Below are 27,622 nucleotides of genomic sequence, written 5' to 3' on the forward strand. Positions count from 1 at the left end.
GCAATTTCAACTTTTTTTTTACATTTCTTAACATTAAAATCTAGGAGGGTCCAAATAAGATGAGCTATGTACAAACACATGCCTGCATGGATATTTTTTCTTTATTACTTGAGTAATGAGGATATGTTGGAGAAGCTGTATCTTTTTTTCACACTGGAGTGAATCTGTTCCCTGCTGCCTGTAAATGCTATTAGAACCATCACCATAGCAACTAATGGTGATGCTCAAGCAAAGTGTTCCCTAAATTCCAGCTAAAAAAGTAGATCATTAGATGCCCTTGGAAAGAAAGATGTATGTTTATATAGCTAGAACTGGTAAGTGGAAGGAGACACAAACAGTAAAACAATCAGGGCACTCATGCCAGCAAGTGTAAAGGCATGATGTGATTCATTTTTACAGTTGCTTTGGAGTTATTGCCCTCTTGAACTGATGAGAGAATGCTTTTTATCTTCAGAGAATTTAGCTACTAGGTTTGAATCTTGATTATGATAGGACAGATTTACTTTTTCAGAACTGTCTAAACTAGTCAACAAGAAAACAGGTTTTGTTTGATTTCTCATTTATATATTCTGAAGAATTATTAGAATTAATATGAGAGACATGAACATTTACCTTATTTTAACAGCTGAAATAAAGTTTCCTTGAAGGTCAAGGTCAAATTTGTCTATGTTGGTACACAACTATGATTAGATGGTTTTGAATATCTTACATGAATTGCTGTTCATGTCAAAAACTGCTCACCAGTGTCACTAACATTTACTGTTCCATGGTCAAATATATAGGGCACTCTGTATATTTCATGTAACTTCATAGGTAAATCAGACTTCCAGACAGTTCTTGAGCACCTCCTGTGTAAAAATCATGCCATGAGCATGAAAGTTAGCTTTTTTTCTATTGCACAGAGCTTTGAAATAGAACAACTCAACTTCCACCATAACAAGAGGTGAGGGCCTCAGGCACCTTAGCCAATTTAAATAGCCAAAATATGAGTGTATAATGCACTCATCATACTTAAAATGAAAAGACACAAGTAATTGAAAAGAAGCAGTGCTGCTTCTGGAGAGAGCAGTCTTTCAAAAAAGAAAAGATTACTTCTGCAGAAGAGAAGGCGATGTCACTGCTTAGTGATAAAGAAGCATTCTGCCTTAATTTGAAAGGACCTGCCTAATGAGCCATGCTTAGTTCTCATGGAAAAAATTATTACTCTCACTTAGCATGGATATCATTATTAATTAGGCAAGCAGGAGTCATACTGTCCTGTCAGCAGAGATGCTGGATTACCCTGAAGCTGGGTGTAAGCCAATGTCTTTCCTCACAGCCCATCCTTCAGCGGGACTGCATTCCCTCCGGTAGGGAATTAACATACTACTAAAAGTTTTGTGTGTGTTTCTCTCCAGAGAGTTTTATTAATTCACGAGAATATCAGAGGCAAGTGGTACAACTAATCGTTAAGACTATGAAAGGGTTCTTAAAAAATCAACATGAAATATTGGCTCATGTCCATCATTGACTAGTAAGTGAATATAAAAGTCCAGGGTCATAGAAGATTCTTAAAGGGGTAGAATGACATTTTATATTTTAGTTGAAAGAGTGGTTTGGTAATAGTTAATTAATGAGGATTTCTGCTTAATCCAGACTTATTTTTGAGACTTCTGACAAGTTTATCTTAAATTTGCAGACTTTTGGACAATTCTCAGTTTCATTCCTTAAAAAAAAAGAAAAAAATTCATGCCTTTATAAGGACATTTGGATAGCTATGTTTTAGCATTGCCGACATATTGTTTTGTCCAGTTATCCATTGCAAAAATTATTAGATTCTACAGAATACAGATTTTTAAATCTTGGTGAAATGCAAAACTAAAGAAAGATCCTGCAGAAAAAGTCGCAGAAGCAGTACCAAAGGAAACCCTGCACATAACTAGTTTTACAAGTAGGTTGGAATACCACTTTAAAAGAAAAGAATACTTCATAAGTGTATTAGCAATTTTAGAAAAACTAAAGTACATAATTTAGATGTATTTGACTTGCACATCTCTTACCATGGACTTAAAAATAGATGTTGATACCAAAATCACAGGTATATATATTAGAGCTAATCACAAATTGAAATTATTATTCTGTTAAGTTATATTTCTGTGGAAATGTTGAATTTTGCTTTCATTCTGAATAAGGAATTCATAGAATATAAATTCCAGTAAGAAATGAAGGCCCATTATTTGTGCTGTTTGTCATAATATAATCTTAGAGTTGGCATATTCTAAACTTTTTATATGCAAAATACTGAGGTGAAATGCTACCTAGTACTGATTAGGTCTTTCGTAAATCAAAGCATGCTTTGCTCTCATATTCATATATAAGTAGCAAAAATCTGGATAATTACTGTAGGTCCCATTTAGCTCTTCTTTTTTCATCATCTAGGTTTGATGTAATGTTTAGAAAAATCTAGTACAATTACTAATAGCAATGTTGATAATAAAATACACAGGCTTTTATTTAATCACTTCAAAGCCTCCAGAGATTTTTGCATTTTTAAAATCCTTTTTAACAGAGATCAATCTCAGTAAAACTTCTAACATTTTGTTTTTCACAGTCTGCACAATAACTCTTCCCTTTTTTCTAGACAGCATATTCTTCTCAATAGGAGACAGAAAAAGCCTGTAAGACTGGAAGGGTCTAAGAGTGTCATTTAAAAGCATCAAACCTTACCTGTGCCCAGCTAAATAGAGATATTCATTCTGGAACTGAGCCGTTCACTAAGCTCCCTCCCATTTGAAAACAGGGGTTATTACTTAAGTTATTTTAATGTCAGTGATTCCTGTGATCCCACATAGTGCCATAGTCATGTTTCAGAAAAGCTTTAAGAGTCTGCATTAGTAATAATTACTTATTCTCTACTAACTGTTGTCAAAAATAGGTAAAGTTGAGTTCAAACTATTTTTAGTTTCTTCTGAGGTTCAATCTATGAAGAACTAAAACCTTCCCCAGGAAATACATGCACCTTACACATGAGTCTAGCCACACTCCTTGCTGAATAGGTCTTTTGGGTTATGGACCAACAGGCACATTCCATCAGGTTATGCTCTGGAAGCACAGGGAGTCCAAGACTCCATTTAAGAACTGTTAGGCAAGAAGCTCTGTTATTCTAAAAGAAGTAGCTTTCTTTCCCTGGAGGAGTGAGGTTTTTCCAGTGCTTTTACTCATCCAGAACTGGGATTGTTCAGCCTGGAAAAGAGAAGGCTTCAGGGTGAACTTACTGCAGCCTTTCAATACCTAAGGGGATCCTATAAGAAAGATGGAGAGAGACTTTTTCAAGAGCATGTAGTGACAAGAAAAGGTGGAATGGCTTCAAACTGAAAGAGAGTAGGTTTTTATTAGATGTTAGGAGCAAATTCTTTATTGTGGGGGTAGGGAAGCATTGGAAGAGGTTGCCCAGAAAAGTTGTGGATGTCCCATCCCTGGAAGTGTTCAAGGGCCAGACAGGATGGATCTCTGAGTAACCTGGTCTAGTGGAAGGTTTCATTGCCCATGGCCAAAAGGGGTTGGATCTGGGTGATCTTTAAGGTCTCCTCCAACCCAAGCCATTCTGTGAATCTATGTTTTATGTTGCCACAACATATCCACAAGGTTAAACATTTGTCACAGTGCTGCTGCTCTGTGTGCTTTGAGGCTGTGTGTGCAATGGAGCATAGATGTCATTAAAACCACCTGGATATTATAGCCTCTGTTTTGAATGCTAGTCAGGGCATATTGTGAATAGAATTGACACTTCAGTTTTAGAAGAAGAGCCTGAATGAAAAGGGGAAAAAAAGGAGAAAAAAGAGACAACCAAAAAAAGAGACAAAAATTATTTCTAAATGGACATAGACTATTATTCAGCTACACATAACTGGTTCAACTACACAGCCCTGTGAATATTTGGAAAAAAAATCTGAGACAATATGAATTTTTTTTTTTAATTTCTGTATTTTAAAATCAAACTTATTCATGCTGATTTTTTTCATTTGGGACTTAACACTGTAGAGCTACTAAGCTTAGGACTTGATGGAAATAAGGAAGGAGATTTTTCCACAGTGGCTGGTCATTTTAAAATCCTGGTAACTTATGTTTGTCATGGTGATTGCAAAGAGAAGGTATGTTGCCTCCTTTTCTGATTCTTCTAGAAATTGGAAGTTCCAAAGTAGGCTTGAACCAGAAGCATTCATCAATGCATGCTGTACTGACTTTACTAGGCTTTCACTAGATCTGTCACATTTCTACTGGGTGAATGGAAAGGGGAAAGTAGTGCTTGCTCTACCCTTGCCTACTTGTACACCTGACAGTGATAGTTTCAGACAGGTTCCTGTTTTATATATTTTGTTCTCAATCAGCTTTAAGTTCCTGGTTCCCTGCCCCAGGGAGAGCTGACTTGAGCAATGTAAGCTGCTCTTCCAGCTTGTATCAGCTGGTTATGCTCCCCTTGGTCTATTCAAGTTGTGTATAACCAGAAGGCAATGCTGTCCTGTGAGTCTCCTTTTCTGAACTTAACTCTGCCCTTTGCAATGGAATAGCTTTGTACAAATTCCATGCAGGCTACTTGTACCCAAATTTCCAGATGTACTGGCAAGGACAGCTGGTGAGCTTGTGACTTGTGGCAGCTTCTTTGATGTAGCAGGGACTAAATTAATTAAACCTGTTTCTGCAAGCCTATTTTTCACAAGAATGAGTTACATACCAGAATTTTAGCATAAAGCATCCTGTATTAAATAATTTTTTAAATTGAAAACATTTTAATGAATTGATTTCCTGATTAACCTGTTTATTCTTTGATTTAATACCAATTACAAATGCTAGCAATCATTAATTATTAAATATTTATAACCTGATTTCCATTGTGTGGTGTTATGTTGAAAGTAAAGCCAAAAGCAATTTTCTCCTCCAAGACAAAAGCCAGTGACCTAGCCATGGGCAGCCACTGTAGTTTCTTCTGGCAGTATCTATTTAAAGACAAATACTGTGATGGATTTTGTAAGCCACCAGAAATATGAATTTGTTTTCTCTAGCATCTATAAAGAAAATAGGGCATATGGTCTTTTCATACTTCTTAAAATAAATATCTTTCTTTGACCAGCCTTCCAGAGTAGGGTGTGTGAGTCAAATAGGTCAGAGAAGCTAATATTTGTGTTCCTCATGTGAACAGAAAGTGGAAAACTTTCGTAGAATTTATCTAATAATAAAGTGCATAGCTGATAATATTTTTGAGTAGTGATTTGTTAAAATATTTAAAGTTTATGCCAGAGATATGTTATTCTGCATCATTCTAAATATAAGCATCCTTCTAAAAATTCATTGACATGTCAATATTTAGACCAAACCCCTAATTTTCCGTTCCTCAGCTCTTGGTAGTTACTACTGTCATTTAAAATGCCATTTAAAAATGCTGGGTTTGAGGCATATATGTTTGCAATTAAAAATATTAATTGATGTATGCCAGATTATATAACTTCAGGTTTTCATCAGGACAGTGATCTACTGGACCGTCGGAAACATTGCTTCAGTGTCCAGTCTGAATCTGGAGAAGATCTTTACTTTTCTGTGGAACTAGAGTCTGACCTAACACTATGGGAAAAAGCCTTCCAAACAGCAACTTTTTTAGAAGTTGAACGGATACAGGTGAGAACAACTGCCTTGGTGATCACCTTTTGGTACATTTGTCAGATTAGGCCCACATGAAATAATGATGCAATTCAAGAAATTTTCTGACCTTCTGCAGCTCTCAAGTTATTTTTGTTTTATGTAAGTAATTGTTTTTGGTGTTCCCAAACAGTTTGCAATCTAAAGTTCAGAAGAGACCACCTGAAATACAGTCTTTGAGTTGTTATGACTACATGACACATGTTTGTTAACTGAAGTTCATGGACAGAGAAGGGAAAACAATCTATGGATCAGGGACAAAATCCAGCTGTTAAGATATTCTTACTGGCTTACATGCTACCTTATTTGTTATTGAGTATCACAAGAGAACCTTGCAAGAATTAAGTTGTCCTTGCAATACCACGAGTGAGCATACACTGAGTGAAGTACTTACTGGATACAAGCAAGAACAAAATTGTACCTCAGGTGCATTATTCTTTCTTCACACATTTCTTGTTCTTTATGTGTTTACTCAATTGTCAGATGACAGAGCAGAGATGGTAACGTTCAGATACAGGTTATTAGTGCCTTTTTACAGTAAAATTGCATGTCAGGGTGTTAAAGATAGCTTTGGTTTTCTCACGTGACTAAAAAATCATGGCTTTTTGACTTAAAAAAGGAGAAAAAAGCCTCCCACTGCAATTATAATTCACCTAATCCCAATTGTTATATTGATTTTCTAATCATGAAATATTCATGTGGTTAGAGCAGTTTTAGTTGATGTTGCCCAGGGTTATACTCACCTACCCTAGCCCCATGAGCATATTAGCCTGTGCAGGTATTGGCTCACACATTTTCTGTGTCCTCCTGGGAATGCAAGCACTGACAGGTTTTAATTCAGACCAATTGTTAGTTAGTTATACATTAGCCCTTTTCTGACCTGTGAACAACCACATGCAGATGGACTGAATTGGTATATACTAATGATGATCTAATTAGCAAAATTCACTGCTGTCAGTTTTAATGTGTAGTACCTTTGTTGCAGGAGGAGTCAGAGCAGGTTCAACTGTTCTCTTTTAAGTTCACGTACACTTTTACCTTTCATAGAAATATTCTTACCTTTAAGCTCTAATTACATGCTGAATAATCTAAGACTAGTTTTTCTGTGTAAAGATTGCTACAACATGTGTCCTCTGCCATGAAATATTTGAGAGGTTTTGTCTTTCTTATATAACTGACTGCAGGATACTTTATAGAAGCACTGCTGTGCCCTCAGTAAAAGAATATATGGCATTTTCCTCGAGTAACTTTTTTCCCAGGAGCCACCTCATATTCGTTCTACTTTAATATTGATTCGTACTGTAGGAGTCTTAGTTTAGATTTTTCTTTTGGGTTTTAGGATTACATTTATTCAAAATTGCTCTCATGCTTCTCCAAAATAATTTCCCTAATAATCTTAACCTCAGGTTATTCTTAATAATTTCAACTTTCTTTTCTCTATCCTGATGTTCAAAGTAATGATTAAAAACTCAAAGTAATGATTTCCTGATTGATTGACTGATTGATTATTGCAGATCTGTTAAAGTGGAAAAACAGGTTTCTCCTGATAGATTATTATCATGGAACTAACACTTATTATGTCACTTTCTTTTCTTTATTTTCTATATCTCAATTTGGAAAAAAATATATGATATTTTTAATATAACTGGGTTTGCCCTCCTCATTTTTCTTTCAGCAATCCATTACTGCTTTCATCTACCAACTTGCAGATGCAGATAAAATCTGGTGGTATAATGTTTATCCAACAAGTTCTTTCTTTGCTCTGTGAGAAAAAAAAAAAGAGACAGGTTCAAAATTAAGGTATAAACTGTAAATTTTTACTAAAATTGTTGTTAATGCAATCATATTGTTGTTAATGCAATCATATTGATATGAATACTCATATTTAAAGTGAATGCTCATCCAGCTGTATGCAGGTTTGTCTAACAATTAAATAATATAAATTTGAGTTATATTTGAAAATATAACTGCAGCTTAAAACTGCCGTTTAAAACTATTCAACTGTGTTGTGTACTATTCCATAATCATGCAAATAGTAACTCTTACTCAATGATTATAACCTCCACAAGAGATTAATCAGGGCCATATTCTGATCTAATTCCAAAGAATGTATAATAAATTAATATCTATTTTATGTGCTTCATTATAAATATATAATGAATTCTTTTCAGCCTAGTTCATAGCTTCTGCCAGGTGTGTATCTAAAACAAAAATTAAAATTAAGTTTTTCTTAAAAATGTATTAGAGGAGGCATAGTCAAGCTGATAATAATTTAGCAATAACATGGTACAATAATATGGTGGTGTCATTTTGGTGTAACAGTCATTAGTTTAGTTTAGTAGGTGATGTAGTAGTTTAGTAGTTTAGTGTAGTAGGTGATGATAATCCATTTTAATAACTACCTATTTTAAAAAATTAGGTGAAATGAAAATCCTTTTTCCTTAGTGTCTCCCAGCATTGTTGCATGAAGAATCTGAGACTTCTATAGCTTGCATGATGTGCAATTATCTATATGACTGTCATATTTCCTTTGTGTTCCTGCTACTTTAAGCTAAAGTTTTCATCACTTCCATCATGAATTTTTTTCATGCTGTCCTTGCTTTTATTGCAGTTGTTCGTTCTCTAATGTAAGGATTATTATGTAAGCTGGTTTTTGTTGCAGTACTTTAACAAATATTTCCATTGAACTTGAATCTGAGTTTGAAAGTGTGAATTAAGTCTTAGACTTACAGCATGTTTTGTTTCAGGTTCAGAGATGCCTTACATGAAGTTCACAATATATTGTTCTTTCCATAATTTAAACTGTGCTTGTGGAGGGAATAGTATCTAAGGAACAAATCTGAGTTTTCTCCTTCAGCCTCTGCCTGACCCACTGAATTATTAATAAACCAAAGTTAAGACTCTGTATTCTGTGGGAGAACAGAAAATGAGAGCTGAAGTATGTTCTGCTTCTTTTGGGAAGGGAATGCTTCACTTCTGATAAGGTTTTCATGAGCTCTGTGTAAGAAAGCAGCAAACAAAACCAAATATCCACAATATGTATTATTCATAGTCACTTTTAAAGTTTTAAAATGTTTAATGTATAAGAAATTTTAAATGATCATGTATCCTGATAAAAAATTTTGCATTTCTGTTTTCTCCAAATGTTTGAATTGAAAGGCAACTTAAAAAAAATAAAGATGAGTAAAGTCTTGAGGTAGTTAACTAGTGCCTGAAAGTTCACATCTCTACTAGGACCTGTCACCAGAATCATGTGCAAGTGTGTACGACACCTGCAAAAACAAGGGACATTCTTCCCAAAGAAATTAAATTCTTGCTGTCCAGAGATCCTTTTGTTATTCTCTTTTTTTTCTTCTCTAAATTGTTTTGAACATATTAGTCTGAGGGCATAGAATGGTCCCACACATAAGTAAAGAATAAGTAATGAACCAGCTGCTACTTGTGGTCTGCAGTTTCTTCCCACAAATAACTACACTGAGCTGAAATAGATGTTATTTCTCCACAAACTGTGGAGCCCTGCCTTTATGGAAAGAACTTTCAGTCTGGGAAGCAGGTTGCTTTTTCAGTGCAGCTTCGTACCAGAACTGGTATGTCCTGTTTCTCATAAATCCTAAGTTCCCAGAGAGGCTAATTAGCCAGGCACAGTGCTGGGCTTAAGCAGAGGGAGCAGTACAGCTCAGCCTGGTGCTGCAGTGCACAGTGCAGGTTGGCCTCGTCTGTTGGGGTGGGAGGTTAAATAATTTCAGATGACAATACGTATTTTGAATCTGATATACCATTTCCTTGCCAAATTTAATTTCCAGTGAGGGCTATAAGTCTGTTCCAGATCTTGAACATTTACAAATAAAAATGTAATTTGCATCTTGTAAGATGTTTGCAAGATAATTCCACAAAACTGTACACTTTGCTTTGCATGCAAAACCTGAAATTTTTTGCATATGTGACTTAATTAACTATAAGTAACTGTGAAATGTATTACTTTACATTTTTTCTTCTACTGAAGAAAACGAGATAGCACTAAAGGCAATATCCTCTTTCAACACTGATCTACAATCAAATTTTACATATTCATAGCAGTTTTATGGTGTAGATGATCCAAGAAAAGAAAAGGAAAAGCCACTTATATTTCTTAATATAAACACTAAGTATGAAATTTTCAATTTTCCTTCATTGCATTTTCTGTTTAGAAGCTGTTAATGCACCTTCCAGCTTCTTGTGTTCTGGGGAAGACTACCTAGAATCCCAAGTGCCTGCCCAAAGAATATATAAGTAAAAGCATGTGATTTACCCTTGATAAAATGCCAGAAATAATCATAGGTTCTTTTGTAATACTGACAATTTAGTAACCCATGTTGTTCCCATGTTTACAATTTATATTTTGATTTTCTGACAGATTATAGATAATGGAAATCTTTGTTCTCATTTCATATTTTTAGTGGCTACAGCAATATTTGAAGAATATAGCTGTATTTCATGTAGCCTGGAGGGTAAAATGTGTAAAAAAAGAATAGTTTCTCTAAAGAACTTGCATTTGATTTGGAAATATTTTAAATTTTTTTTACATATTTTGTGATGAAAAAGACAAGTCTGTAATTTTTTACCTGAAATCAGCCTTCAAGCACAGCAATAGTTTTGATCCTGAAAATGACACTAATATATGTCTCACAGTGTATATTAAAATGTGATATTATGGAAATAAATAGATGCATATATTTAAAAATTGTAGAATGAAAATTCTTTCAGGATTCCAAGGTTTCTTATAGAAACCTTTGAGACATATTGGTCCACTTGCTGAAGCAAAAAAATGATATTTCAGATAATTGCATCAGTTGCCAAATAATATGTAATACTAGCTTTTTCACTGAGATTTTGGACAACAGAAAACCACAAGGAACAGTGTACTAAAGAGGTACTTTACATATGCAATTTTTTTTTTTTAAAGAAAAAAGGGATATATTAATCTTAGAATTTGTTACTGGCTATGAAAAACAAACAAGGGGGTTTGAAAAGAATAAAACTTCTCTGTTAGAAAATGTTATTAGTAAGCCACTGTGGCAAGTCTGAGTCTGCTACATTTTTCCCTAATGGAAGCAAAGCCTGTTTTCAAATTACTTAAGCAACTTCATCACTGATAAATATCCTTTGATTTGAAGTACACTGGCAATAAATTGATGTATTTATACAGAAATTACTTAATTCTGATAATAATTTTGAGATACATAAATATTAGAATAAAGACTCAGAAACAGTGGACCTAGAAAGAATTTTAAGAAATGCTTTCTGTGGTAATTACCTTCTCTAATTTTTCTTTTACAGTGCAAGACGTATGCCTGTGTTTTGGAGAGTCATCTTATGGGACTTACCATTGACTTCAGCATGGGCTTTGTTTGTTTTGATGCTGCCACAAAGGTAAAGTTCTAAAACTTTTATCCATCACATGATTATTATTCCTCGTTATTTCTAATATCTTGAGATGAGTCGTACATCCTTAAAATGTCCTTGGCTTTGTTATAGGAACATATCATCTCTTGTCAAATCTCTCATGCTTTAGTTTAAATTCAGGACTGATTTCTAATTATGTGAGAAGTTGTATTCTGTTATGTGCTTGTTACTGAAAAGCTAGTACTGCTATCAATCTGAAGCAAGCATTGGATCTTTATTCTTTAATTTCACATGAAAGCCCACACTGATTCAGTTTGATGGTTTTTTTGCTGATGCTTCCTAGGTTTTGAGAAGAAATAACATCTCATCTGTGAGCTTTGAAAGTAATCTTCCATTCTTTCCTCTTCTTTCATGGGAGGGAGTGTGTGCTATTACTGCAATTCCACAAGTCCCAGTTTATATTTTAGCTATTTTTGTTCAGATGTCTGTAAAAAGATAAATCAACCATGGTCTATATGTCTAACCCATCAGCTTTTCCCATCAGTACAACTGATCAAAGAGTTTGCTTTGTCAAATGAAATAAATTTTGAGATTATATTATTGCAAGTCCAAAGCTCAGTTAAGTCATTGAGACCCTGAGTATGTTATATGTTGACATTTGCACTAATTGCTGGCAATTACTAAAATTGTGAGCAGGCTTTACTTTACGACTGTTAGTACTGTTGCTACTCAACACTGCTGTTAATGGTAGAATCTTTGTTCTGAGTGAGATGGTAAAATCTTTCTTCTGAGTTCCACTCCTTTTCGATATGTATTTTTGTTTGAGATGCTGCAACATTGCCACCACCAATTGCTGAAAATGCCCTTTTGACTCCAGAATTTGCTCCTATGCTTTATCTTAAGTCAACCTTTCCCACCTCATTACTAGACTAATCCTAATCCTTTTGTTCTTCCCACTTAATTCCACTGTTTGTTTGCATAAAGTGATGATTTATGTAACCATGTTTCTTCTCATCAAGCAAATAATCTTGTATGATTCATCAAAGAAATACAACTATCAGTTTACAAGATATTACACAAAAAATCAGCACAACAGAATTAAAATGCAGTAGCTCAGTAAAACACATGTTGTTTACCCCCACCCTCCAATATCTTATATATATATATATAATACATATTTATAGAATTATAGAATGGGTTGGGTTGGAAGAGACCTTACACATCATCTATTCCAAACCCCCTGTCATGATCAGGGACACCTCCCACTAGACCAGGTTGCTGAAAGCCCCATCCAACCTGGCCTTGGACACTGCCAAGGTTGGGGCATCCACAACTTCTCTGGTAAACTTCTTCCAGTGCCTCACCACCATCACAGTAAAGAATTTCTTTTATATATCTAACCTAAATGTACTGTTTCAGTTTGAACCCATTGCCTCTTGTATTGTATGTATTGTATTGTATGTTAGAATAAAGAATTACACCTTGAATAAAAAAAGGGACATTTTTTTGTTAGGTGATCAGGCATTAGGCAGTGTGAGATAACGATGGCAATTGCATTAGAAAAGAAAAAAAACAATACAATAGCAACATAATTGGGTGCCAAGTGACTACTACAGTTAAAATTGTCAAACGAGCCATAGGGTTAAATATCTCAAATCTTAGTGTCAACTACATTTTAGTGGATGTCTAAATAGGAAAAACATTACCTGCTCTCCATCACTTTATGGAAAAATGAAGATTGCAACTCTCTTAGCCAAAAATTTATTCAGATATTTTCATTATGATAATGATAAGTGTAAGTTGTGTATATGCTGGCAATGTTCTTCAACAATATGGCTAATCTCACATACACTGAAACGTAAACTAGACCTGTACAGTCACATCAACTAGACCTGTATAGTCACATCAACTAAAACTGCTATTTCTCTACCTAATAAAGTTCATATGAAGGAGGAAATCAAAATCTGTTTTCAAAAAAATTTTGAGAAAACAATGAAAAATGGAAACCATTCTTCAGGACAATGAAAACATGAACAAAATTTAAATTAAATAATCCATAACTTATTAATATTTATATATGCATTTGTGAATTAAGATTATACAAAATTCTTAGCAAGTGTCCCATGAATTAACATACTCTGTATTAAAGACAAAAAAATTATTTAAAATGTCATACCATTCATGAAAAAGATACTTACATATAATTCTTTATAAGTTCTAGGATTTTTTACAATCTGTATTTGAAAAATCAGTGCAAATTTTTATCTCTTCACTTCCAGTGATGGTGTATCCACAGCCTTGTGGGACAACCTGTTCCATTTTCTCACCACCCTCATCCTAAAAGATTTTTCTTCCTTATGTCCAACTCTACCTTCTTTTAGTTTGAAAACCTTGCCCCTTTTCCTGTCACATTAGGCCTTGGTAAAAACTCTTTCTTCATTTTGGTATAAGCCTCCTTTAAGTATTGAAAAGCAGCAATAAGATCTCCCTGGAGCCTTCTCTTCTCCAGGCTGGACAGCCCCAGCTTCCTCAGCCTGCCTTCAGAGAAGAGATGCTCCAACCCTCTGGCCGTCTTAGTGGTCCTCCTCTTGTACACATTCTCTTCTGTAATTTCACCACTGCTCATACCAAATTCAACCCCTCTTTTTTGGGTAAAGCTTGACTCAAAGCCATGATTCCGTGGTCTTCAGAGCTCAGTGTCAAATTGAACTGTTCATTCAGTGTTTCTCTCACTTCTCAGAGAATAACCCTGCAGATGTTTTAATGTTTGAAAATGTTTTAATGAATTCACAGAAGGTCTTGGACAAGTACTTGGAGGACAGATCTAATGAATATCATCATTTTTTAAATTATTATTTATTTATGGCATTTTCATGTTTCCCATAACACAAAGATCTTCAGAGATAAATGCTTTTAGAAACAAAGCAGTTTCTGGGAACATCTGAGAAGTCCTATTTATATTTCGTTGCAGTGGTGTCCTCAGTAAATTTTCAGGCAATGTCAATCTTATACTTAATGCTGTGCTCATGATATTTTAAGTTTTATTTCTTAATTACTAAGGAATTGGCTGTGAACTGTCTTTACTAGTACATAGTTACTAATAAACTGAAGTGAAGGAAACCAAGTTTTTTAGCTTATGATTTTACAGTTATTCAGTTATTCAAATGTTCCAGTTATTTAAGCAATGCAATAATATTTAATTAGTTTCTTCCTCTTACATTTAAAATGAGTTAACAGATTTTGCCCGACATGCCTGACAAATTGCAGTCAAAGTTTTGCAAATGTTCTAAACCTCAAACTCACCCCCAATGTTTATGAACAAGTAATGGCTCTCATTATGCTTATGATTTCCAGCCAAAAGCCCTACAACCCTCTGTAGACTTGTTTCCTTGTTTTCTGTTATTTAATCCCTAAATAATACTTAACTATGTAAATTGAAATTAGTGGTTAAAAACTGTCATCTGTGCTAAATGTATTTCAAGTCAAAAACATCATAATTCAATAAAAACATTGTTTCTGTGTCTGCACAGACCTATGATGAATATGAGTACCCAAAGTATTAAACTGCGTTATTTGAAAAAATCTGTACTGTGATGTGATTATAACAACACTGGCATAAATCAGAGCTGTTTCCGCTGCATATTCCCTGCTTTTTGTTATCCATTTTCTGACTGATATCTCATAAAGTCAACAGTAGTTTGTCATTTAGAGCATTTTGGTAGGATGCTTTACAACAAGCCATTGTAATTTCCTGAAAGGAGAATCAATAGTTTTTAAGACTGCATAGTTAAATTGGGTTGTTCCAACGTTTCAGAAAATTATTTCTTAATTCAGCTCAGTAGTTTGTAAACTACCAAATAGAATTTTGGATGCAAAATAATTTTTCTTCTTGCACCTTAAAAAGTAGTAACAGGTATATTTGTGCCATTGTTCTTCTGTAGCACTTTTCAGAGCCAAAGCTCCAGTGCAAGATGTCATTTTTTTTTTATTAGCAATGTATGGTTTGAAAGCAAACTGTGGCACATAGCCCAAGCCAACACTGGCAAATGTTTGATTATGATTTTTTCTGTGATGCAGTCCTTCATTTGCAGTAGTTATAAACCTGTATTCAAAAGGCCACCTGCCTCCTGTGTTGGCATATACAAAAATGTCCACCAGCTTTAACACAATTTTACTTGCTTAATTTGAAATACTGGATGTCAAATTGCATCCTCTTACTGAACTTCCTTCTTTCTTCCTTACTGTTATTCCACAAAAAGTGAATTCAACAGATCTTTGTGAACATCATTTAGATATTTTCTTTTCTTTACTGCCATTTTCTAGATTCTGCTTAGTTACTTCCTGTACTACAAGGTGTCTTAGTATACATCATCTACTCCAGACATAATTTTTCACTTGAGATGTTCCATATGCTAAATGTTTTGTTTACTTGGTTTTAAAATATGGAAATTCTCAAAAGATGCAAGAAGTTCTGTGGCAGTTCTTAGAAGTTCTAAACCAAATTTTATCCTAAATCATTTTTGCAGCATTGTGTTTATTAGGAAAAACATTTTTCTCAAGACCTGTGCAACTACAGCCCAGCATTCAGTTCCTAAATTAGTCTAAGATTGGCTATCTAGCCACTATAGCCACCTTAAGAATTAAGTATGGAGACTGATACATTAAACAAAATAACAAGACATGTACAGAAGTTAATCTAACTACTATTCTGAAAGTGATCCAGTGCATAAAACTACTTACTCAAGTGCCATTCAATAACTGATTTTTAATGTGCTTCTACAAAAATAATTAGTCTGACTACACTTCAAGTGTATGGGTGAATATACATGAACATATGTATGGTATATATTTCTGTTTTACTGACATATTCATTAAAATTTTGTTATATAATGTGCATATTTTCATCATAACTTCTATGAATAGTATATGTATATGTGTGTGTGAATATACATTGCCATATACCTACCTGTGCAAACTGCTGTGTCTGTACTCCATCACATTTACTGCTCATTAAAGCAGCAGTCAAAAATATATATTTGTCAGAAGAGAAAAAAATCATCCCTTGTAGGACTGAAAATAAATTAAGGTGCTGCTGCATTTTATGGTGGTGCTAGAACAAAGTAAGAAAAGGCTCCATAATGTCTCACAAGGTGCCTATCAACAAAGCTCAGTGTACCTGTCCTTGTTCTCTTGCAGAAACCTTGAGCATTTCATCAAAAAAGAGAATACACCACGAACAATAAATAGCATTACAAATATCTTTAATTTGGTTTTCATACAGAGAGACTACTAAATCACACACAGCAGTATTTCTCTTAATTTCTTTATGAATAGACACTCATGTTTTCTAGGGATACTTAGCTTGTCTGTCTCTTCATACGAGTAATACAGATACTGCATATTGAAATAAAACATTATTTAAAAACCTTTTTGCTGTTGGAGTTTCAGTGGTAGAGAAGGCAGAAGGACACTGGACTCACTGCAAGATGGAGATTTAATGATGCAACTCTTGTGAAAAAAAATGTTTATTCCATGTTTAGAACTTGAAATGCTGAACAAATAGCTACTAAAACTTTAATATAAGCCATCAAGCATGGTTCATACAGTTTTATGTTCTGTGGCTAGAAACAAATGTTGTTAGGTCATCCATCAGTACCAAGCAAATACACTGTAGTCTTTTAACATTCTATGTAATATCAGTAATGGACAGGAACATTTTATAAGGGCTGACTTTCATGCTTTTTTCCTTTGTCTCATTTTTGTTCTTCATCCTCTGTGTCCTCCCCTGTCTTTCCCTTTACAGTTATAAAGTTGCAGCAGTTGACAAAGGAAATTGCCTTGGACCATAATTCTTTTGTAGTAAGACACTCTCCAGAGATCAGTAACATAGTAGAACTGAGCATGAACAAGATCTTAATCCTACTCAGTTCCCTACTGCTGCTATAACTCTGGACAAAATGTCATTTGGCAGAAATGAAATCTTTCTCAATTAGCTATGAGGCAAATAGAAAAATTAAGGTGTATCCCAGGTGCCTGAAGGCTCAATTACTTTTATTCTTGAAAACAAGGACCTACAGGGCTTCTGCTCTTGATTTAGTTTGACTTGTAGGAGTATCGTGTGTTTTTGTCAGATGACAAACAGCATTAGCTTGAAAGGTGCCCACTGAAGCTTGGCATAATTCTGTAATATATATCATGTATTGCCTTAAGAATCTAAAAGGAGGAATAATCCAATCAGTCAGAGTATCAAGAAAAAAGGAGGCAGTGTTGGAAAAGTAAAACTATCGATTTTTGAAGACACAACAAAAGGATTTTCTGAAACTAGAACTTAAAAAGTGACCTCTGACATAGTTTCCTTAATAAACATGGTTTCTTTGTTTACTCCATCATTTACAGGTGGTTTGGGATGTAGCTGTCTAATCATTATAAAACATTGACAGACTCTTCCAGGTTTTTTCCAAGCATCCTACTGAAAACCAAATTTCTTTTGCTATTACATAGTAAAACCTGTATGATTCATGTCAATGGAATGACATTATGTTTATGATTTCCAGAGACCATGTATGTAGAGAAATCATGTTTTTCATAAAATCATAGAATATTCTGAGTTGGAAGAATCATCAAAAAGTCCAACTCCTGGTCCTGCACAGTACAGCCCCAAGAATCACACCATGTGCCTGAGAGCATTGTCCAAACACTTTTTGGACTCTTTCCAGCTGGTGCTGTGACCACTTCCCTAGGAAGCTTGTTGTAATGCCCAACCACCCTCTGGGTGAAGAGCATTTTTCTAATATCCAGCCTAAACCTCCCCTGACACAACTTCAGGCCATTCCCTCAGTCACTGGGCACCACAGAGAAGAGATCAGTGGCTATACCTCCTCTTTCCCTCACAAGGAAGTTGTAGACTGCAGTGAGGTCTCCCCTCAGTCTCCTCCAGGCTGAACAGACCAGGTGACCTCAGCTGCTCCTCATGTGGCTTCACTGACAGGTGAAATGATGCCTGTAGCATGTGGTGCAAACACTATTGCTCAAGTTTGTTAAGTGTAAATTGTCCTTCTGCAAGAAGAGAGTTGGTCCACAGCAGATAATCCAACATAGAAGAGGCAAAACTCTTAAAAAATAGTTTGAAGGTAGTTGATCACTGAAGTCATAGGACACAAATTAAATCTGTTCTAGTTGGAGATTCTTATGTTGACAAAATACAGCTTTTTTTTCCTAGTGCTAATTCATAATGCCCTCTATATCCTAAATTATATATCTATCCCAGAGCTATGAATTAGTCAGCTACTCACATTTCTATGAATATTACTTAGAGCATGGTAAGTAAAAATAAAGTCACTTGTTTATTCTGTATTTGTTTGGTAATCCAATCTCTATTTAGGATTGAAAAATCTCCTTGACCCCAAAACAAAACAAAAACCCTAACTTTCCTAGTCATAGCCCAAACAATAACAGCTATGATGCATTTCTGAGTTTCTGATGCCATTAACTAGATGGAAAGTGATTTTGTTTGATGTCTTCTCATCAAAATTGTATGTGGCTTAGTCCAAGATTCTGGGAAGGAGTAGCAAACTGACATATAATATGAATGTGAAAGTGTTTTCTAAGGTGCCATGCAGAATATGTGTTATAGATTTAGCACTGTTGCTAAGCATAGAAACAATATAATATTCTTCATTTGTGTGACTGTGTTATAGGGATAGATGTAAATAGCTTTTTTTCCATGTGTCATTTATGTATTGCATTTATGTCTCAACTATAAAATAAAAATATGCAGGCAGAGAGCATCCTTTTTTAATTATAGCAGAATAACACTAGCAGAAGATAATAGGCAGTAATTTGTTTGCAAAGACTAGAACAAAGGAGTCCTAGATGATTACTTATAAATAAAATATTTCTCATTAAAAAGTATTGGTGGAGAATCTTGGTCCCAGATACGTCACAGGAAAAAAAATCCTATTAATTTTAGTGAATACAGGATTTTGCTTTTTGATGATTTGTTATTACAATAATTTAGTAGCATCTCAAGAGAAGTCTTAAATCTAATTTGTCAGCTTGTCTGCACTGTTTATTTGTTTGCATTGCATTCTGGTATTCTTTGAAGTTAATTTTATTAAATAGTGTAAAATGCAAAAAGCAGCCTAAGCAATATAGGAATAATACTTGGGGAAAGGATTTATATCTTATTGGTTGTTTTCAATTTTATGCATGATACATACTCTGTTTGTTCAAAGAGATTGTCTTCTTACAGTGCATTTTTCAAGACATGGATTAATTAGTTCAGATTTTCTGTGACCACTCTGGGAGCATGCAAATTGTGGCGCTGGTGGTATTTTCAGTATATGCCTTGGTCCCCTCTTCCTGAATTGGACTGCTTGCTGTTTTTCCCAAATTTTATCTTTAATCATTAAATGAGAATTTGCTTTTCAAGGCAATAAATAGCTCATACTGAGTTTTCTTCTTATCTTCCATCAAGGCATCATAATGTGTGCCCTTGACACTGAAAGGTGTGTCAGGGTCCTCACGAGTACTGATGCCCTTGTCTACAACAGAACCTTTTTTAATTCAGTTGAAATTTGTTCTTTAAAAGGAAATGGCACCTGGTCCTTCAATCAAATATATTTTAGGGGAAAAAAAATTGCATTCTAGAAATTCTGTATGTAGACCTGTAAAATATTTTCAGTGATGCAGGTTATGCAGTTACTAAGGGAAGTACTTGAAGAGAACACACTGTTTTTATCAGCTAAAAGTAGCCCTATGAATGTTGAGCTCAGTAACACTGCATCTTCAAAGCAGTAAGTACTTCTGCTTATGTTTCATAATTCCTGAAAACTGATTTAGAAATAATTTATGTGACACACATTTAGGTGTTTGAAAATTTTTGAAAAAGACACCATGTTTTACAAGTGTACTTATTGGTTAAAAGTTAATATGAATACATATGTATGTATTTGTACAAAATTATAACAGCCTGTGTTAACTTTCTGAAGCAAGCATTCAACAAATGGTTCTGGGGAGCTTTGATATTTAAAAACATGAAAAAATAATGTCTGTGACAGTGGTGTAGATCAGTATTCCCAAGGATACCTATGCCTACTTCAGGAGAACTAGCCTTTAAAATTAGAATTCAGAAGAGTCACCACAGTGAGCTGGTGACACTGAAGTCAGCCCATAGGAACATGAAAGATAACAACACATGAAACTCTGTCTCATGTATTAATGTCACTGCTGTAGTTGCACATCTCTGTGAAACTGGTGCTTAGGTGAGTGGGTCTGGTCTCTTGCTTTGGCACTATGAAGTAGTAATTTAGAAAGAATAGGTCTGGTCCCTGTTCACTACCTATGCATTTTGCAGTAAGAAAAATGAAAAGAAGAAAAGAACCACCTTCAGAACGTATGAAACCAGACGCATTAGTCCAGTGATCCCCAAGATGCTTTATTTTAAGTGCAACGTGGCTGTGGTCACAGCATTCTGCATCCACTTATACATGTGCTATACATGCAAAATGTGCAGTTCTGGCTACAGAGGGCCTCTCTCTTTGGAAGAAGAAAGGATTTAAATGGGTCTTACTGGGCATATGGTTAACTAATTTACCGAATTTTTGCTGTCTAGAATTCGAACATCCAGTTAAAGTGGTTTAAGCTAGCTGTTACACTTTTAGTGTAGTTTAGTATATTGAAGTAGACACACATCCAGAGTCTATCATAATGAACAAGTTCTTCCCAGTTTAAACCAGGATCTAGGAATTATTATTCAGAGATTCTCTACAAAAAGAAGTAGCCAAGGTGACTAGCTTGAAATACTTTGTATTCCTGACTTAGTGACTTAAAACTCACAACATTTCCCTGTTCTTTTTCTCGAAAAAGACCAGCCCCCTATGTGGACATCTTTGAGAGAAAGTGTGTACAATTCATTGAAGATCACTCAAAAGGAGCAGAAAATTTTTTCAAGTGGGAATCATTTCATGCATTGTCAACAACATTTTTACTCTGTACACTTTAGATGAAGAATATTTAATTGTCTGTGCACAGACTGTCAGTTCTAGGAGCTTGTTTTAATATCTTGAGAGTTGAAGTGCATCTTTGTTGGGATTAGTTCTCTCCACACTATAGACCTGATTTTGCAGTGTTCTTAAGTAAGAGCCCTTGCTAAGTGGGAGTCTCCAAAACCAATGTTGTGCATAAATTGAAGTATGTTCCTGAGCTGTACCTGTGGTTTGGCGTGGCTGTCGTTCCCTTTCCTCTGAATGGGAATGAAGTGCCTGGCAAAACTGAATGAAAATGTCAAAGTATCCCTGTTCTATACATCCCTCATCTTCATTCAACTTAATCTGACTGGGAATAAGGCCAGGTACCCTGGGATTTTGCCTGCACATCTAAGGGTCCTTGTTAATGCTGCATGTCTCTCCTGGCCTCTCTATACATCATCAGGTGAGAGAAAGATGATAGCTCATTGCTTTGATTGTTTTCTCCTGAGATAAAGAGACAGTCAGTGCCCCTTACATTTCTCATCTAGGAAATGACATACTTAAGTAGATTTGCTGTCTCTGCAGAAAGGCAATGGTCTTGATCTTCTGACAAGATTTGTTGAGATCTGTAAAAAAAAGGGAGTTTACAAAGTAGGTAGGAATATGGTCACCTGAATGATATTATATACTGGATTGTTTTGTTTTGTTTTTACTATTTGTACAATATTAACAAACATCACTGATAAACAAGGTCAAAGGAATTGCACATACACAGACATGAAAGAAGCTATTCTATTTTCTGTAGCACAGATTGGTGGGCTCAGGAGGACAGCATTTCAAACAAATACAATATATTTTCACATAAACTGCCGAATTCCTCTAGTTTATCTGAAACAGAATGTCCTTAACTCTCTTTATGGCGGATGGGAGCTCACCTGTCACGTACACACAGAGAATGAAAGTGGTGCTGAGACTATGGTTCTTTTTTTTTTAATCTGGAAGGGGCAACTATATAGGGAGAATTTTTGAGAAAAACTCTAGCATTTGCTTTGTGTATCGTGCACAGTTAAGAAGCAGTCCTTGTGGTTTCTTTTCTCATCAGGTTACTAAGACAAACACAGCAAACTTTATTCAGCTTGGTGCAGGGTACAGATTTTTGCTAGTCATCGACATAAAGAGATCAACACATCCTGAAGCAAAGGGGTGTGCACTGATTTAGGGCAGTTAAAAATTTGAGCTCCCCCATATTCTGTTTAATTCCCAGTGGGCAGTAAATCATTCATAGATAATGAGAAAGAACACAGATGGAAGTGTCAGCCTACACCGCTGAGAGGAGATAATTTACAAACTCTTGGACGAAAGGGCTGCCTAAAGTTTCTGTGTTGTCTGATGCTTGTGAAATAAATGTTCCTCAAAGTAGCAGCACAATGTGAGTGATGATGACCTCGTAATTATGGGAAATACTGTTGGAATCCCAATGAAAAATTGTAACTGTCCAAAATATCTGGAGGGTGGGGGGATATCTTTATTGAAAAGCCTTACAACAAAAATACCTCTTTTCCATTTTTGAGCAAAGTAGTGTAAAATTGTTTTTTCTGCATGAATCGACACTAGATGGATAAAAACATTGTTTTTCCAGGCAGCTGTAAATATTATTAATTGTATATTTATTTTGTAAAGCAATCTGTCTTTTTCAAGAAGACACAATGCAATTCATAATATGATTAATTAAAAGGCCACTGATATGATTAGAATTAATGATTTGCTCAAATTCCTCACTAGAGCTCTCATAAATAAACTCAAAATATGTTCTCAATACAGAGCTTTCTTTTGTTATTTTATCATTTTAAAATATATATTTGTTTTTAATAATGCAACTTATGTTAATAATAGATTTTTTTAATATGGAAAGAGGGGATTTGTATGTCAGATCAACACTTTGGATAGAGTAGGGAATCCACAGATCATCAGTGGAAAAAATCCTTTATTTTTTGTTAAATCAGTATTAAATATAGATAAAGGAATTTCAGGGTAAATTTCACAAATGTAATCCAACAGATCTTATTCAAGCACTGCCAAAGTATAATATATCCATATGATTAAAGGGACATCTGACCACAGAACACTACATTTATTTAATTTTCTACCACAGATATGTTAAAAGTTCCCTTGGAAGAAAAACAACTATTTCTAATACAATTTTCAATGATAACTACATTGATTTACTTGTGTATGATTTTTTTAATTTTATTTTTTTTCCCTTTAGGCTGTGCTTTGGAGGTACAAGTTTTCCCAGCTTAAAGGTTCTTCAGATGATGGGAAGAGCAAAATCAAATTTTTGTTCCAAAACCAAGATACTAAACAAATCGAAGCAAAGGTAAAAACAATATGTTGTCTATCTAAAGGCAATATACAATTTTCAAAGCAGCTAGGGGAGTGGAGGAGTATAATAAACCAAGTTACTTGGAAATATTAGGTTAATGCACAAAGAATGCAGAGAAAACCAATGAAATTGAAGAAAGCTGAACAAATTTCTTTTATCTAGTTAAAAGTGTTTTGAAAGGTGAAATTAGATTTAAAAATAATAAAATACAGGACGTGCTGTATTGTCATAAAATACAGGACATGCCTATGATTTTAGGCACGTTTTCCAACTTTTCTCTTTGTTGTGATAAAGCTATCTGGGATCTTGAATACAGTGTTTTTCCTCCTATAATTGTATAATGAACAAATGGTGGAAAATATATCGTCAAGTCAACCCAGGGACAAAATTCAACAAAGATTTAAAAAACTGTTTTTAGTTCTCAGAGGAAAAAAAAAATGTGTGGATGAAATACATATTTCCTCACAAGCCTGAAGTTTTGTGTCTGTCAGAAAATCAGAAAGGTTGTATTTTCAGTTGTGCTTTTGATTCAAGAGTTGGTTGATGAAAACAGTAGCCATGAGAGATTTATGCTTACCTCTTATTTGAGAATAAGAGCATTTGCTGTCCCAATGTGTGTGAGAAATTATCTCCCCAAGTCTTTGTTAAATGGAATTGCCTTAGAGTCTGGATCAAAGTTCTTCTCTGGCTAGAATCCAAATTTTAGTGTAAATCTGAAGACTATTTTCTTGTCCATGTCTAAGCCTTGCTTTTAAAGCATTTACTAAACCATTTTTCCTGACCATGTCAGAGAGAAAATTGCTGAATTAATGTGATAACAATACAGTTCCATGCACAAAAAGGAAATGGTTAAATATATGGTCTGTGAATGCTAAATATGTACTGTATAATAAAATATATATAGAAAAAAATGCATTGCTTTGGGAACAGTTAGGAGTTTAAATGCCAATAGCTACATTAAGCATCTATTTTTCCTTCCTCCATGTCTCTTTATGTGTGGTGCTTATTATTTTCTACTCAGCAGCAATTTACTTGATTTTGAATGTTTTACTCAATAAAATAAAGTTATGCAAGAGTTCCCATTAAATCAATGCAATAAAATGAGGGGACCATAGTTTTGATACCTTCATATTCTGCTGCATCTCAAAGATAAATATAAATAAATAATTTTCTTATTTCTGTTTTCCTTCAGAAATTTTTTTAATAGTGCAGAACTTTTTTTCAGCTCTAACAAGAAAATACAGCTTAACCTAATGTCATGAGGATGATTTTCTCTTAAGAAAGTACTTGTAAACTTTTTTCCTGCTCGTATGTACTGATGAAGGATGAAAGTCATCATTATTTTTCCAATATCTGTCTGATATTGCTGTCATATTAACACATGATTTTAGCACTAATGAAAATTCATGGGAGTCCAAGAGTGGCACACTCTTTGGATGTTTGGGGATTTTGGGTTTCTTTTGGTTGTTTTTTTATTTTTTGGTTGGTTTGTTCTTTTTGGGTTTTTTTATTTTGGTTTTTTTTCAATTGATAAAACTAGAATATATTTTTAATACCAAATTACATTTTTTAAAAAGTAGAAACAAAGAATGAAATCTAGATTTTGAAAAAAAAATAGTTTTACTTTTCTTTTTTCATGTGTTAAATTATATCTGTCATATAAATCATTTCAAGATACATAGGTATGTTGGACATGCATAACCCTTAGAGGTAACCTGGTGCCTTTATTGTACCTATTGTTATTCCCACTCGAGTTCTAGAAAATTCTGCCAAACTTTTATTAAGGTAGAAATTCTACTCTCCACTTATGAAGGCAGAGTATTAATACAAACCTGCTAGCATTCTTATTAATATGCTGTCATGTTCCCTGGTTGCTATAAATTTAAACTTTCACATTACTCAATTTGGAAATAAAAATTTGCTACTTTTAATTAATTTTCTAGATGATCAAAGCATATCAACTATATGCGAAAATGTCAGATTATATTCTCTTTGGAAGGTGCTGTGGCATTTATAATGAGCACTTCTATCCATTCCAATTTGTTTACATATTAAGTATGTTGCTTAGTCTAGGAAATGTAGATAAATGTGTCTGTAAAATGAATGTGAACGTTCTTGGGTCATATATTTTCAACAGTGGTTAGCTTAAAATTTTGTGGATAACCCAATTATGTGTCCTTTAAACCTTTCATAGCTTTAAAGCACTGTTCAGCATAAGGAGAGGTGGAACAGTCTAGCCTCTATTTTTTTTGCTTTACATTCCTGAGTTAAAGGTATAGCTATTTGTGGAACTGTTGAGTCATTAGGAAATGTTAATCAGATTTTCAGAAATACTTGTAATGCCAGATTTCGTGAATACTGCATGCAGACTTCATTTGAAATCAGAGGATGGAAATTTTGTAAAACATCTGTTAAAGGTTGTGATGAATATTCATGGCCATAGCTACCATCACCTGTTAAATGCAGCTCTGTTTTGCAGCTGGCCTGGAGACCCACTGCTGTAATGGGAAATAGAGTGTAACATATTCTTTATGGTTCTATTTTATTTTTCCCAGCTATAATACACAGGGAATAATCAGAGTGCAGTGAAATGAGAGCCCAGCAGAGAATAAAACCAAAAATTTGAGGAGCCATTGCACTGATGTATTAGGGCTCTTCACTTATTCATTCCCTGCCAGTAATATGGAAGCAGGGCATGGCAGGTAACTTTCCAGACACCTCAAGTCCTGTGTTCAGTTTTGGGCCCCCTCACTAAAAGAAAGACATTGAAGTGCTGGAGCAAGTCCAGAGAAGGGTGACAGAGCTGGTGAAGGGTCTGGAGCACAAATCAGATGAGGAGCAGGTGATGGAGCTGGGGTTGTTTAGCCCAGAGAAAAGAAGGCTTGGGCAGAATCTCATTGCTCTCTATAACTACCTGAAAGGAGATTGTAGCCAGGTGGGGTCAGTCTGTTCTCATAATTAACAAGCAATAGGACAAGATGAAATGGCCTCAAGTTGCACCAGGGGACGTTTAGATTGGATATTAGGAAAAATATCTTCACCAGGAGGGCTGTCAATGATTGGAAGAGGCTCCCCTGGGAAGTGGTGGAATCTGGGAACATGGTTTAGTGGTGGACTTGGCAGTTCTGGATTAACCATTGGACTCGATAATCTTAAGTGTCCTTTCCAACCTAAATGGTTCTATGATTTTATATAATTTTTTCACAGAAAAATATGAGTTATCAAAATCCAAATGTTTGCTGTCTTCCTTCATTTGTAATGCAGAACATCTTGTGTATCTCATGCTTTCCCAGAAGTGTGTGATTATGGCATGTTGAACCTGTGAGATAATACCCTTTAGCTTTAGAATACTTATTCATTATCTATAGAATCAGGATTGTCAGAATGCTCACCTATTGAATTTTGATCCAAACTTAGATAAATATGTTATTATTCTAGAAATGCATTCCAACTTGTAAATATACATTGCTTGGGAAAAAAATAGGCATGCAATAACATAAATTTTAGCCATGCTATCTTCATAATTGTCCAGCATCTCCTCTGTATTCTGGTGGAATATACAGAGATATCACTGTTAATGTTAGAAAAACCTAAGAAAAATACATTTTGTGAAGAAGTCCAGCACCACTTGCATCATCAGTTAGCTTTTCTTTTTGTTGAGAAAAAGACTTGCCACCAGAGTTTATATGCATAAGTGAAAGTCCTTCAATGATACTGAATAGCTAATATTTTTGTAGTACTATCAAAACTTTTCATAGAATGCTTCATGCCTGACTTAAAAAAATTCAAAATTGTGTGCTTTGAGACGTGCAACATGGACCATGGATTTAGTTCCATAAGTAACTTATGGATAAGTTATTAATTTATTTCCCAATATAGTTCTTTTCAGCTTTAAAATAATTTTAGGTATTTCAACATTACAAATACTGCCTTTTTTTTCTGTAGAGACATTGTACTCATACTTTTGTTTGGCTTCTCTCTAAGTCAAATCATGTTACTGTAAAGACATATAATGTAGAATAAATGAAGTGTTTCCTCATCGATTTAAGGAGTTCCAGTCTAAAAATCTGAACAATAATTACCATAGGTCACGCCAGTGGGTCCATGGCAGGGTGCCTGAAAGCAAACATCTAACTTTAAAGGTATCAAAGGCAAGGTCTAAGTGGTTTCTGACAAGAAAACCACTTAAGGGCAACATTAATCACTGATTCCCCTTAGA

General features: G+C 34.6%; 1 protein-coding gene across 3 annotated transcripts in view; it reads left to right on the forward strand.

The window, feature by feature from the left end:
* Window positions 1-27,622, forward strand: part of SNTG1 (syntrophin gamma 1) — a 324,602-nt gene that overhangs the window by 286,414 nt on the left and 10,566 nt on the right. For all 3 annotated transcript variants that reach the window (XM_085052813.1, XM_085052812.1, XM_085052814.1), the window contains 3 exons: window positions 5,497-5,649; window positions 10,987-11,079; window positions 23,287-23,397. In XM_085052813.1, the coding sequence (XP_084908939.1) occupies window positions 5,497-5,649; window positions 10,987-11,079; window positions 23,287-23,397 (357 nt within the window). The remainder of the gene's footprint in view (window positions 1-5,496; window positions 5,650-10,986; window positions 11,080-23,286; window positions 23,398-27,622) is intronic.

Source organism: Lichenostomus cassidix, chromosome 2 (assembly GCF_008360975.1).
Source record: "Lichenostomus cassidix isolate B80296 chromosome 2, HeHo_3.0, whole genome shotgun sequence".
In the NCBI taxonomy this organism is placed as follows: Eukaryota; Metazoa; Chordata; class Aves; order Passeriformes; family Meliphagidae; genus Lichenostomus; species Lichenostomus cassidix.